Consider the following 13,396-nt stretch of genomic DNA (forward strand, 5'->3'; position numbering starts at 1 on the left):
CTAGAGTTATATTTTTGATTCAGTTGGAACCATGTTATTTTAGCCTGAGGTGGTTTTGCCAAAGTCTGTAACCATCTCTGGAGTTGTGAGGTGTAAGTTAAACGGAGAATATTTTGCATTTTGCTTTATCTTGCACTAGCCACTAATATATGTTTAACACACAAAGATGGTTTGCCTTAATCAGAGATGGGGATAGTATAGTTAACCATCAAATGACATTCAGCAGCCCTCTCGCTGGACAGCTACAAATCTTCACTCTTGGTGGTCTAAACTGAGCAATATTCATGCGTTTCTTTGCTTCTCCTCTTGCCTACCCAGTAAGTCTTCATATAAATAGCCAAACTGTATGTAAACTATTCTTAGATGTATAGACTTATGTATACTAGATGTATAGCCAATGCAGTGTAAGCAACTTGTATAGGGGATCTCACTGTTTTTCTGTGCTCATGTGTTGTTGCCACACCTCTTGTATGGCCCCTGTCATATGTGTACACACAAATATTATTCTGTCCTGCCAGTCAAGGCACTGCTCAAGAGCAGGGACTGACCACGACAGACATCACATGCTTCACCCAAACGATGTGGTCATTCAAAACCTGCCACTGTGTTATCTCCCTGCCTCCTTGCCAAAAAAAGGGAAAAAAACATGAAAGGAACTTTTTATTTAGTATTTGTACAGATTCACCTTTATATTTAACATTTTTATTTTTTCATTGTCATGTATTGTTATATTGTTTATTGTCCCTGACGGGATATATATATTTTTGTTAATTATGATAGCTTCTGTCCGTTGAGATGTGAACAGGAATAGTATTCAATAAGTGTGGGATGAGGTCTGTTTCTCAAAACACAAACAGAAACGACCAGGATATCCTAATAAAGTCCTTCACATATATAAGCATCGGATTCATGTACTGAAATGTGGCATGACTGATTTCGTGTCCCAATCATTTAAAGACATACCCTGACAATTTGCTGCGAATTAGTACGTCTGTGCTACCGCAGATATATGCATCTCCGTTAGAGGGCGTCATTGTACAAGTTTAGATAATATTGCATACTCCAGGCTTGCCAATTATATCCTATCCCTGTAATAATGGATACAACTAAAGAAACGACATAGGTCAATTTCAGATTCATGTTAAAAGTATGACCAAGTAGTAAAATAATAATCCCTGATCCTCGAACTAAGAGACCGGTACAATGTTGTCCTGTTAGGAAACATTCGTGATTTTATTAGCTCGTTACACATTTGAAATAACATAAAACCTGTGCGAGGTCAAAGACAGTACTCAGGGTGATGCGTGACGTCCCTGTTTTATCTAAATATACGTGGGGGGGGGGGGGGCGTCCTTTTGCATCAATTCAACGCCTCGTAACATCCAAACGATATCACATATTTGTAAAGTGACGGTCTAGGTTTCTAAACACTGGGTAGCATATTTCTGTGACAGTGTTTGCACGAGGTATTTGACACAGAGCAGAGCCCCCACCGGCGGCAGCGCCCGGCTTCAGCGCGGGAGCGTGATTGGCTATGGGATAACTCCATTTTGGAAACAGCTGTTTAAGGACGTAATCCCTTGCTTTGTCTTCAGGGGCTGTCCATGAAACACTACGCCTGCGAACACAACTTCTCTTCTCCTTCACCGAAGACGCTTAACATAAATCTGCTGAATCCAGTCGATATGAATTTAAATAGGACTTTAAACTTTACAGGGGGACATCCCTAAGCTTGCGTTGTAACAAGTGGAGGAAACTCGATCGGACCAAGGTTAGTCGTTACATTGTTGCAATGAGTGGCGAAGTATTCTCTTTACATGAGACAGTATTATATGAACGGCATTTTCTGTCGTAAATTATATAATTAACGAATGGTGTCGTGAATTTTGGTGTAGGTATAGGAGGTGAAATCTTAACAGGAGTGATTTGTTATGCCTTTGATGCACGCATCTGTGCGTGACTGTCGCTCCAAGTGTAAGCAGCTTTGAAGTGGCGGTTTTTAGAGGTATGGCGCGTTTAGTTAAAGAAGGCTGCATTTGTATGTTCCAGAACTCTTAGAATGTATCAACCTTAATGTCGAGGGTGTCAATCCTTATTTAACCAAAACAAATTGCGTCGCTTAAGTGGTGCCACCATGAGAGCATGAGTGGGAGCGGAGTGGGAGCGGAGTCTGATCACCCGCCATGCGCTCTCCCCGCAGCGTTTCGTGGAGACGAGGCAGTGCGTTGGTGGCAAGTGCTTTAAGAAACAGTCTTTTGATAAGTCTTCAGCCGGAATAAATAAGCACCCTTTTGCACTGCTTTCGTTGTTTCACGTTATTATACAAGACACACTGCTGGTGTTTAGTTTTTACGACCACTGCATTTCCCACTTGCCCGGACTTGACGTCTGCAGAGCCGGCAGAACACAGCTGTCGTCTTATTTTAATGTGTTGAAACCATGAACTCTCTGGCATAAAGCGTGAGGCAAGTGCCAAGCCAGGGGACCCTTGCCAAGAGATCCAGAGAAAACCACCATGCAGGGTAAACTAAACCCTTGTCCTCGGAAGAAACCGGTAGGGTTTAGATGATTGGTTTGATTTGTAAACAACATACATCTGAAGAGCTGTTGTCCTCTAAATCTGCTGTCACCTCTCACTACTCAACTGTTCCAGTGGCACCTTGTGGCATGTGGCACATATCCAAAAACCTTCCGATCAGAGTAGTGCCAGATCAGTAATAAGCTGATGCTATTTGTCAGGGTTCTCGTCTTGGTGGACAACGGTGTAAATGTGTGGGGGGAAAACAAATGTGTCAACAAACTCCTGTGTAGATTCAACTCTCAGTTTAGGGGAATTCTTGTCTTGCAAAGGATCATGACAGCAGTGTTCCATCAGGCAATGCCATCTGGGGGCTGGGCGGCAGGTGCCTGGTTGCTCCTGATCTGGCAAAATGTGAGCAGAGATGCTGCAGGCCTTTTGTCACTGGCCATGCAAGTAGCTGGTTGAGGCTGTGTAAGGTGGCTCTGGAGGCCGTATGACCCATTTTCTTCTGGAGAGGGAATGAGGGCAGCATTTTTGTGTGACGCAAATGCTCCCCGAAGGCCAGAACAGGAAGTTGTAATTGCCTTGGCCCTCACTGAAGCCACCATGTGCGGACTTTAAGTTCTGCTCTTGGATCCTCTTTTAGACACTTTAATTTTCCCAAGGAGACCCTTGTAATTAAACACAAACACACACCTCAGCTGTCTTTGTAATGACCCAACCCTCGAATGACTGCATTGCTTAAAAGGTCTAGTGTTTAGTGGACAGTGATGCACCAGGGCTGGTCTTTGTGTAGTGACCAAGTGCTGAAGTTTATAAGCTGACCTACACATCCAGTGATGATCTATTTGCAGTGAGCCAGCTGATTTCCCTGACAGTGCTGCATGTGCCACCTGGCTACTGCGTTTTACAGGTCATCTTCCTGCAGTGCCTTGCTAAACTGACTGAGGTGCTGTTGATCTGACCACAATAATATGCTTGATGTGAAGAGGCTGTATCAAACATCTTGAAATACTTCTGGAGTACTCCGATAGCCATAACCTGGCTTAACAAACTGATGCCCATAAGGGGAAATGCAGGAAATAAAAAATCACTTTGTCTACGGCAACTGAAGTTCAACGTAATCTTACGGGTTAAACAAATCAGGAAAGAAATCAGGAAATCCAGAGGGATTGGCATTCCTGTCCTTCAATTAGATTGTGTATACTCTGCAAATTAACGGAAGGGGATGGTCTCAGAGGCTGGCTAAGTAGTGGCTTAGTCTTATGGATGTTAGCAAGACATCATGCCTTTTATGGTTGAGTATTAGAGGCCACTTGCCGGGTCCTCTCTTTGCTAGATAAAGAAACCTGGCATGCCTCTCCTATCAGTCAGGAGCAGAGAAGTGACGATGTGCTCAAAGGCATTTCCCCAACCCTTCTACTGTCTCCAGAACACCTCTGAACTGTCACTCAAGTTACAGCTTTCTCCTCATCTGATGGAACTCCTGCTGGGTTTAAGAATGAGGCTGTCATGTCACTACCATCAAGGCTGGGATTTTGGTGGGTGTGGGCTTTGATTCTTACGAAGTGCCTTTGTGAGGCTACCACGAAAACGTGGAAGCTACTGAAATGAATTCAACTAAGTTGAAGTTTAAATGCCAACAGCATGTAGTCTGGATCTGAATGGCAGAAGCATGAGGTCTGTATTTGAGTGACGGGAGCATGAGTAAGCATTCCCTGGCCAGTGCTCAGCCTTCAGCTATCAGCTCTCACTTCCCTGTTGATATTGAACACTACATCAACAAAATAGTTTACCAGAGTGACTAGAGAAAAACTTGTGCATGTAAACCTCCATTTCCTCTTTTGAACTTTTATCAGGATCATTAAATTGAACATATTTCCAAGATGGATGATTCAAGAAGCCTTTCAATCAAATGATCTGCTCACTCCCTCATCTTATAAATTGCCTAATTTGGTTGATTCAGCATTGGCCAGAGAGCTAATACTATTACTAAATGGCTTCCTTGCTAATGCTGTGGGAGCTTAAAAAGATGCTGAATTGAAGAAGGCACACTGCATCAAAAATATTTACATTAGTCTCTTGTGGCGGTCTTTGTGTGCCAGCTGAGAGCTGTTGTGTGTCTGTGCTGTAAATGTAATTGGTTATTCATGTTTCTGAGGCTTTTAGCAGTTATTTTTTTCTCTGTTTTTCTTTGTGTTTTTTAATGCATTAGCAGTGATGCTGTGCTGGTGTATGGACCGCCGTAATTGCAGTGTGTGTCAGTTCTCAGAAGGTTTGGAAGGGAGGCTTAATCAGCATGTAATGAAGAGGCCAAGCAGGCTGTTAATGATTAACTCCTAGAACTGTTAACATAACTGAGTCTCTAGATCACTGGGGGTTTTTGTCATGGCACTACCTCTAACTCCTCACAAGAGGCCTTTGTGATGTTTGCACTGCTGTGTTTGATCTTACACAGGTGGGTGTATGATGGATGGCTGCATCTTGCCTATGTGGGTGTCTGGATGGTATAGGAGATCTGTGATGGGCTTGGGGAGACTTAGCGGAGGGGGTGGGCGGAGAGTGAAACTTAGATTAGTAGTCTACATGTGACTGATGAGGTCATTGTAACTATAATGGTTCTCAAGGTTAACACTTCATGAAAGCTTTCAGTGTGCACAAAACGGGCATTGTGTAGTGTAAAAGCCTTTTCTGTTGAACCACAAGCACACTGAGAGGCAAGGGAAATGTCACAGTAAATCCCTCGTGTCTAAAGTTGGTTCTCACTGTGCACCGGGCAAATGGGGCTGTCCATTAAACAGATAACAAGAAATGAACACACTCATATTCAATATAGCTCTAATGATAATAGCAGGCAGCACACAGAGACCAGAGGTTGAGTATCTCCTCTGATAACGGGAAGTCATCTTGGAGACTAGAGCCATGCCTGCATGCAGACATCAATGCCTGCCTGTATCTCTATGTATTTTCTTTGTAGGTAGGAAGCTTTTGAGTGAGGATAGTTTAGTTGTAGATTAAAGTGTAAAGTAGATGGGTTATTATTATTTAAAGTACTTTAAGAGGATGTGTGCAGTTATATCATATTTGCACTTATGCTCTTGACAGGAATCCCCATGCATTCTTGGGGTGTGACTACAGCCTTTTCCAAATGTGACTAAATAATTTCCGTTCTAGAGTTACTCTAGCTGGTTATCTCTCTTGGCCATCTAAACTAGACTCAGTGGAACGTGTGATTCTTGTGAAAGTGTTACTTGTATATCTTTCTGTCTGCATCTCCGTCTTTCTGTTCAGCACTCAAACCGGTGGATCGGCACAGAATCTCTCTTCAAAGCTGCTGTCCTCCCTCCTGTCATTGCCCCTCTAAGAGTTTAAGCCAAGCATCAGGCATCTACTCTCTCACAGTTTATGAGTTCTGGTTTCAGAGTACACAGAGATGATAATATTTGGACCACCAGACATCCTCTCTAACTATGTTTGGCCTGCTGTTTTACAAACTGTTCATGCCACATCATCAGCTATGTGACTGGTCATTATCCTGTCCTGCGGCTGCCTAAATAGAAGGACCTGTAAGGACAAGCTATAAATCTGTTATGCACCATAGTCCCTCACAGCTGCCTGCAGTCACCACTAGTACGCAAAGAATGCAGAAAAAATTGATTCTGGCGCTTGGAAGATGTCATCTGGAAGTACTGACCATATTTAGTAAGCACAATAAACACCCAGGCATTCCTTGCTCTTGTCCTCCCCCTCTTTCTGCCTCTCTTCTCCTCCCTTCTCTCTCTTCCTTTCAATGGGAGTGCAAGGTTCCTGTTTTTCCTCCCCTACGCTGGTCCATTTAAACTGCTGTAGGAGAGATTCCAAGCTAACGCTCCTTTGCCACATTTACCTTTACCTGTCATTTCTTTTTCTAGTTGTCTTGTTTTCTCCAACTCCTCCTCTTGGAGCCAGGATGACTGGATCATCCAGTACCTCTGGGTTTAAATTTCAGCACAAAAGGGCAGCATTGTGTCTGATGATTCCTAATTAGGCAGTCAGGAGGCTTTGTGCATTTACCTCCAGGCACAGTTGAGGGGGTAGCGTGGTGCATGCAAATACTACTGAGTTTGAGACTGACCAGGCTGCTTTCCTACAGTCGAGTTTTACTCCGGCTGTGTATCAGACCACAGGCACAAGTCTCCCACACTGTGTGGTGAGTTAATGTTTGGGTGTGTACACCAGCGCTCTCCCTGGAAAATACCACTATGGCTTTTTGAAGCTCTGGGGCATTTAACAATAACAAGCAGGTCTCTGTAGTAGTTCATCAGCAGTTGACAGGTTCTGATAATATTGACCGGGTTAGTAAACATCAGGAAAACATTAGATCAGGTCAGGGTATGAAGTACCAAGATCTTTTGCATGACATAGTTGTTTAAATAGATCAAGGTTCTAATAGATAGACATTTGTGACATCCTCCCCTCTCTTTAAAATGAATGAATCATATTGGGTTAATGGCGGTGCACTCTGTGTTGGGCTCAGTGTCCCCTTGGATTGGTTCACTGTGTTGAGCTGGATGTTGAGTATTGTGCTATTTTGGATTAGGTCTAAATCAGCTATTGTAAAATGGGTTTTTTAATTCCCTGGGTGTGAGCACCATGTTGGATTTGGCACTATTTGGTGGCATGAAACTTTCCCCAAGTAATTCCTTCTGACCTAAGGTTGTGCGGTTTTGCTGAAGAACTTGCGAAAGCATACATTTCATGTTAATTCTGGCAGGAGTTGATTCGATTCACATAACCCCATCATTCAATCCATTGAATCATTCATTATTCAATCATTCAATGGCAACAGCTGTGGTAACAGTTTGGGGCAGCTGGTCTGAAGACAAGGGTTTTTGGTCTGTGTGATGACCACGACTGAGGTGTTCAGTGATGGTAAGCTGACACCCACTTTTCTTTTTCTTTTCTGGATCTTGTAAAATATCCCCCCCCCCCCCCCCCCCCCCCGTAGAACACTGATCTGAAGCCCTCAGAGGCATCAGCTGTGGGAGACAGCCACCAGACAACGCCCTGCCTGTTTGCTGCCCCCTCTCTCCACCCACAGCCTGTTGCTGATGAACAAAAACGGTCTGTTTTATTTGTTGGTCCCAAACTCATGCCTTATTGAATCAAGGCTGATATTTTTAGCCCCCTGCGCTAAATGAAGTGTTGTCCTGTTATCGTATGTGCAACATCTTGACATTCACTGAATTGTTGTCACTGTTGTCAATTTCGTGCTCAGTTTTTGTAGAGAACCAATGCTTTTAACCCACCCTCAATTTTGATCTCCATTAAGCAAGAATTATATTTCAGAAGTCTCCTAACATTAAGACTGAACCATAGAGTAAGAAACAACTGAATGGACATTACTATTCCCAATGACAATATATACCTCCTGGAATAGGAAGTCAATTGACCAATGGGCCTATTGATCACTTTTTCCTATGTTGATCTTCCCATTACTATTATTATTATTAATGACAAATTATGGGCATACGATCCGTTTCTGCATTAGTTAGTATCCATAGTCAATAAGGGTAATGGAGGTCCCTAACACAGTAGGATAGGATGTTCTCTACCCAACTCTGAGTCCTCTGGCAGTGGGGTTGGCTGAGCCAAGGCAGAGCGGCAGAACTGGTTGCACTGGGTGAACGCTCAGTGATGGCTGTGAGGAGGAGTCTGGAGGAGTTTCGAGGGCAGGTGATGAGTCATGAGTGGGAGCTGCTCGCCTGAACTCCTCTGGCTGAAGCATGGGTCACCCCTCCTCCCACTGGCCTCAGCCACACACTCACACACTCACACACTCACACACTCACACACTCACACACTCACACTCACAAACCAACATAGTCATTCACTCATCACGCGGGCAACCCAGAGCATGGAGAAACACTCTTGTCTCTCAAAAGAAAGTTCCTCTTCTGATGATGAGTGAGTGAGTGAGTGAGTGAGCGAGCCTACACAGCCTTGCGTGTTTAATTTGAGCAGGAAGTGCTGCTGTGTGACTGGCGACTATGGTTCCCCTCAGTCAGGGTTTGTTTTAAGCTGACACTTGAATAGCTCTGGGTGTTGCTGTGGTTTTGTGTGATGCATCACGAGACTCTGAGTCATAGGAGCTGGGATCCTTTATGATGCCATATTCACACAAGGGGGGGGGGGGATGCCCCCTGAAGCCCTACAGCACACCACCCAACGCTGAAAAAGGAGAAAGGTATTTGAGGCTAGCGCTTCCCAGCAGCAAAGCAAAATAAAGGCAAAGCTCTCTTTATTTACACGTTAGCCCAGGAAGCTGGAGCTGAGTAACAATGCAGGGGTTGGCAGAGGAAATCCAACTCCCCTGCTCCAGATCATACGCTGATCCGGTTCTCAGCGGCTGACATCATGAGAGCCAGCGAAGGGTTGTACTCCAGTCCGCCCCAATAACCCCCCCCCCCCCAGTTTGGGGCCCCTCAGGCCCCCAGGCTGACTGCTTCCGCTGAATGTGCCGGCCTCGTGACTCCCTTAAGCTCTTGCACCTGGAGCTCTTCCTCCTGCTGAGTTAAAGAAAACACAGGCCATCGGCAGCTAATTGCACCTCGCCCTGAGAAAGCAAGCTGATACGAGCAGGCCATGAAATGAGTTTTTCCCCTGGCTCTCAGGAAACTCTGCGATTCCAATGTAATTTCTGCTTGCGGCAACAATCAAAGGCTGAAGGTCTAATGTCACTTGATTGCTTGCTTAGGGTGGTGGCTTTGGCTTTTCCTGCAGTCCCGCTGAGCCCTGAGTGCATTGCCCTCGCCATTAGTCACATTAAACAGATACTTAACCACTGCAGGAGAGGTCTCACTCTCTGGGCTGGGGCCAGGGCCCAGGAAGTGCACTGCAGTAATGGAGGGCGTGGCTGGCACGGGGCACAGCGTGCGCGGCTCATCTCCTCTTATTAGACGGGCAGCCGGCAGAGACGGACCCGCTGGGACTCCTCATGCTCAAAGCTCCCACTGTAATGGCTGCTGTGAAAATAGATCCGTTCCCTCACGCTGCTCTGTAGGTAAGATCACTCTTTTTCCCAGGATGACGGTGCTCTCTCGCGCACGCTCTCGTTTTCTGTCACCCTCACTGGTATCCCTCTCTCTCTCGCTTGCGCGGTCTTGTTTTCTGTCACCCTCACTGGTATCTTTCTCTCTCTCTTTATCTCTCTCTTTCTCACTCCCCCTGGATTGCCCGATCAGCTGCTCATAGCAGCCTTATCTCCTCAGTCACCAAAACACTCAAAGGGCTCTTTCCTTCTAGGGGACATGGTAAGAGGGTGCTGTTAATGCTAGCTCAAGTGCCTCCTCAGTGGTTCTCTTAATGGAACTTGTTGCATGTCCCTGAATGCCTCGGGATTGGAAGTGGACTGCTGGATAGAGGGGTCTGTGTGGGCTCGCTGGGTCCAGATAGAGTTTGAATGTAGATATGCCGCACATGACTGTAGAAACAGCTACATGAGACCTCTGAGAGTAGTCTGATGCCATGACTAAGCAGCAGAAAATGGGCTGGACAGACCATGCTTATTTCAGGGTGTGGGGAGCACAGCTAACTGTAGGTGTGTGTGTGTGTGTGTGTGTTGTTGGTAGTCCCTGGCAGTGTGCGGAGACTCCACACCTGTGACGCCCGTCCCGCTGGGCTGCTGTCAGCTGCAGCTTTGTCTGATAATCTTTTTCTGTTTTTCCTTTACAGCTGTCGGTCTCTTTCTTTCTATTTTTCTTTCTCTCTCTCTCTCTCTCTGATCAGATCACTGTCACCCTTGATCCTAGAGCAATGCAAGGACAGAAGGGTAACAACGAAAGTTAAGCTTTTCTTTGTCAATGATGAATGAATGGGTTAAGTCTCTCAATCTCTCTCCCTCCCTCTCTTCTTTGTCTCTTTCTTCCTGCACTCTCTTTCTCTCTCTCTCCCTCTCGAGTGGGCAGCTGTACAGTCTTTCTGTAGTTGGCAGGATCCATGACCCACTTCCAGAGGAAAAAGAGGAGAGGCGGATAGAAACTGAGCTAATGTGAGCTCTGAGCATTTCCCTCTGGATTACTCTGCCTCTCCCATCTACTCAAAGCACACACACACACACACTTTCAGACTCTCTCACACAGCTTTATTGATCTCTTTATTGATCAGCCTACCCTTTATCTCCTCTGCCTGCCCTTTTGGATAGTGTGTATTGAGCACTGAATGTGTTTGTTTGGAATACGAGTTGGCGGGTGAAAAAAGTGAGATGATGACGTAACAAGGAAGAGGAGAAGTGCGTTGGGTTTGTAAACAATCGTGGAGGGAGGATGAGTGGAGAAGACATGTGGCTACTGCTTGCAGTGGCTGGAATGGTGTGCTTTTCAGGGAACTTTCTTTGTTAAGTGGATATATATTTTATTATAATATATTTTTTTTTTATCATGACTGGCAGGACAATGGCCCTTTGAGCCATGAACGGGTTACAGATTTTAGTTGTGGGAGTCCGTGAACTCGTGAACAGAGCCTTAAATGGCCATTCCTTCAGTGTGCGAAGAAACTGTGGGACGGGAACAATTATGGAGATAAACAGCAGGAGATTTGGACATGAAACACCAGGGATGGCAGAATCATTAGTGCACGCACACACACACACACACACACACACACACTCAGGCACACACATACTTCATCTTTCAGAGGAAACATCAATTTGAAATGTCATGACCTTTTACCATTTCTCTCTGTCTGTTGCCTGTCTCTCTCTCTCTCTCTCCTCCTTCTCTGTGGTGGAATGGTAGCTGTGATGGACAGATGATGGACGTGGAGGCATCATACTCCGAATTTATCAGTGGTGACCGCACAGGCCGCAGAAACGCTGTTCCTGACATCACAGAGGAGGCTCAGGAAGTGGGCACCAGCGACCTTAGCAAGGACATGGCCCAAATGGACCTCAAACCCACAGGTGTGTTTGTGTGTGTGTGGCTGTTTGTCTGTGTGTGTGTGTGTGTGTGTGCGCACACACATGTGTAAGAAACAATAAAGGGGGCTATTTTCAACCTCTCCTCCAGGAACTGGGTATGGGTAATACCCAAAGATTGTTCAAAAATGTAGAACACTGGCTTACATTTTGTCCAGACAAAAAAACGATTTTAATAGTCAGTTTTTAAATGAAGTCCTCATTAAACTTAATCATTTACTTATTTAGGACAGGGAGAAGCGGTAGGGACTGAAATTCCCAGGTGGAGGCCCTGTGTGAGTGTGCTTGACTGATGTGTTTTTTTCAGAGGCAGCCTCCACTGCGGCTCCACCTCCAGAGGCGGAGGCATCCGGAAGCCAGGGGGCACAGGGGAACAACGGACCTTCCTAAAGCCCGAGACGGCGGAGGGATTAAGAGGAGAATGGAGGGATAGTCAGTGATGGGCAGAGGAAAAAGAGGACTCCTTTTGATCTGAGTGACTAGTTTCTCCCACAGACTGCCCCCATGTGGGTTTCCACCAATGGCGTGCTTCGTTGTCTCGGACTGTACTCCGGAGCTCGACATGGACTGGCATTACAGCTCTTTAAAGTGAGCTTATTTTTCCTGCCAACATAGCACAAAAGCACAGAGTGTTTGTTTTATATCTTATCTCTTTTTTTTATTGAACCTTAATACTGTCTGTTATATATGAGAAAAAACTTCAATGCATATTCATACAGTATCTATGAAGTTTTGTTTTTCCAAGTGAAAGTTTGAAGTCGCGTCCCCCTGTTGTCACGGGATGGAAGTTCTGCCTCGCTCTTGTGCAATGGGATGTGCTCGAGCCTCCTGTGTCCTTTTCTAAATGTGTGCTGGAACCCTAGTAGACTGTTACAGAATGGCATGTTAGCTTGATCTGTCGCAGTACGCGCCTAGCAACCTCACTGTCCAGCTGGAACCTCTGTGTTCTGTTCCAGGGCAGAGGTGGAGCCCCCTGTGCTCTAAAATGGAATGGCACTCAAGTTCATGACCCAGTTTTTATGCTCCTTGGTGATTCTGCTGCCAGAGAATGCGCTGTAGGGAACATATTTATTTCATGTTATTCATTAGAGTTGCTTTTTTCATGCGTATGGAACATGCTGTGTTTACATACAGGCAGTCTGGGCATCAGAGGCGGTGAAGAACACTGCTTTTATTTTATGTTTTTACTGTAACAACCTCAGAATAAAAGACAATTTCACTGGAGTGTCATGTTACTTTAACCCCTTTAACACACACACACACACCACCAGCACTTGGAGATGCTACACACAAGCTGGTATTCTACACTGTTGCAGACATTAAAGGTGATTATGCATTGGGGGAAAATGAAAAGCAAAAAAGAGCTTGAATTAGGTCAGATTATCTCTTCTGCAAATGTTTTGACAGAAGTTATAAACTAAGCTACATTTATGTGGGGTTATCACACTGCCAAACTGTATTTATGTACAATACTGCCCTCTTGTGATGGTAGGTACCGTGTCATGTATGTTTTTACAACAGGTGACAGCACTTAAGTTAGATTTACAGTTCTTCAGTTTGTTTTACTGAGATTCGTTTTAGCGTGTTGATTTAGCCCATAAATTGGCTAACCACCTGGAAACGGATGTGTGGTTAAGGACAACATAGACCACACCTCTGCTTCTTTGAATGTATGGACTTTGAACATGTAGCCTACCCTAAGTGATGCTAGTGATGGTCTATGGACCCGCCTGCAGTTTTCATGGCAACTATCATCTATTCAGAACCAAAGACTTTGCGTCTTGGTTTCATCTTGTGACGATATACTTTCAGTCAACTTAAAGTCAATGTGAAGTCAACTTTCAAGCAGTCAGAATAAACTGCCCACAGAAGGTAATATATTAATTGTGGTTAACGTTGTTATGCATACGTTTGACAGTGTG

General features: G+C 45.0%; 1 protein-coding gene across 5 annotated transcripts; it reads left to right on the forward strand.

Moving 5' to 3' along the window:
• Window positions 1-1,597: 1,597 nt before the first annotated feature.
• Window positions 1,598-12,634, forward strand: pkig (protein kinase (cAMP-dependent, catalytic) inhibitor gamma). Of its 5 annotated transcripts, none has more exons than XM_080854082.1 (4): window positions 1,598-1,771; window positions 7,509-7,624; window positions 11,296-11,459; window positions 11,782-12,634. In XM_080854082.1, the coding sequence occupies exons 3-4, from the start codon at window positions 11,309-11,311 to the stop codon at window positions 11,862-11,864; spliced, it is 234 nt and encodes a 77-aa protein (XP_080710208.1). In that variant the 5' UTR covers window positions 1,598-1,771; window positions 7,509-7,624; window positions 11,296-11,308; the 3' UTR covers window positions 11,865-12,634. The 5 variants fall into 5 exon arrangements, with proteins under 5 accessions (XP_080710208.1, XP_080710206.1, XP_080710207.1 ...); XM_080854080.1 differs by lacking the exon at window positions 7,509-7,624 and adding an exon at window positions 10,235-10,550; XM_080854081.1 differs by lacking the exon at window positions 7,509-7,624.
• The last annotated feature ends 762 nt before the right edge of the window (window positions 12,635-13,396 follow it).

Source organism: Sprattus sprattus (assembly GCF_963457725.1).
Source record: "Sprattus sprattus genome assembly, chromosome: 16".
Lineage (NCBI taxonomy): Eukaryota > Metazoa > Chordata > Actinopteri > Clupeiformes > Clupeidae > Sprattus > Sprattus sprattus.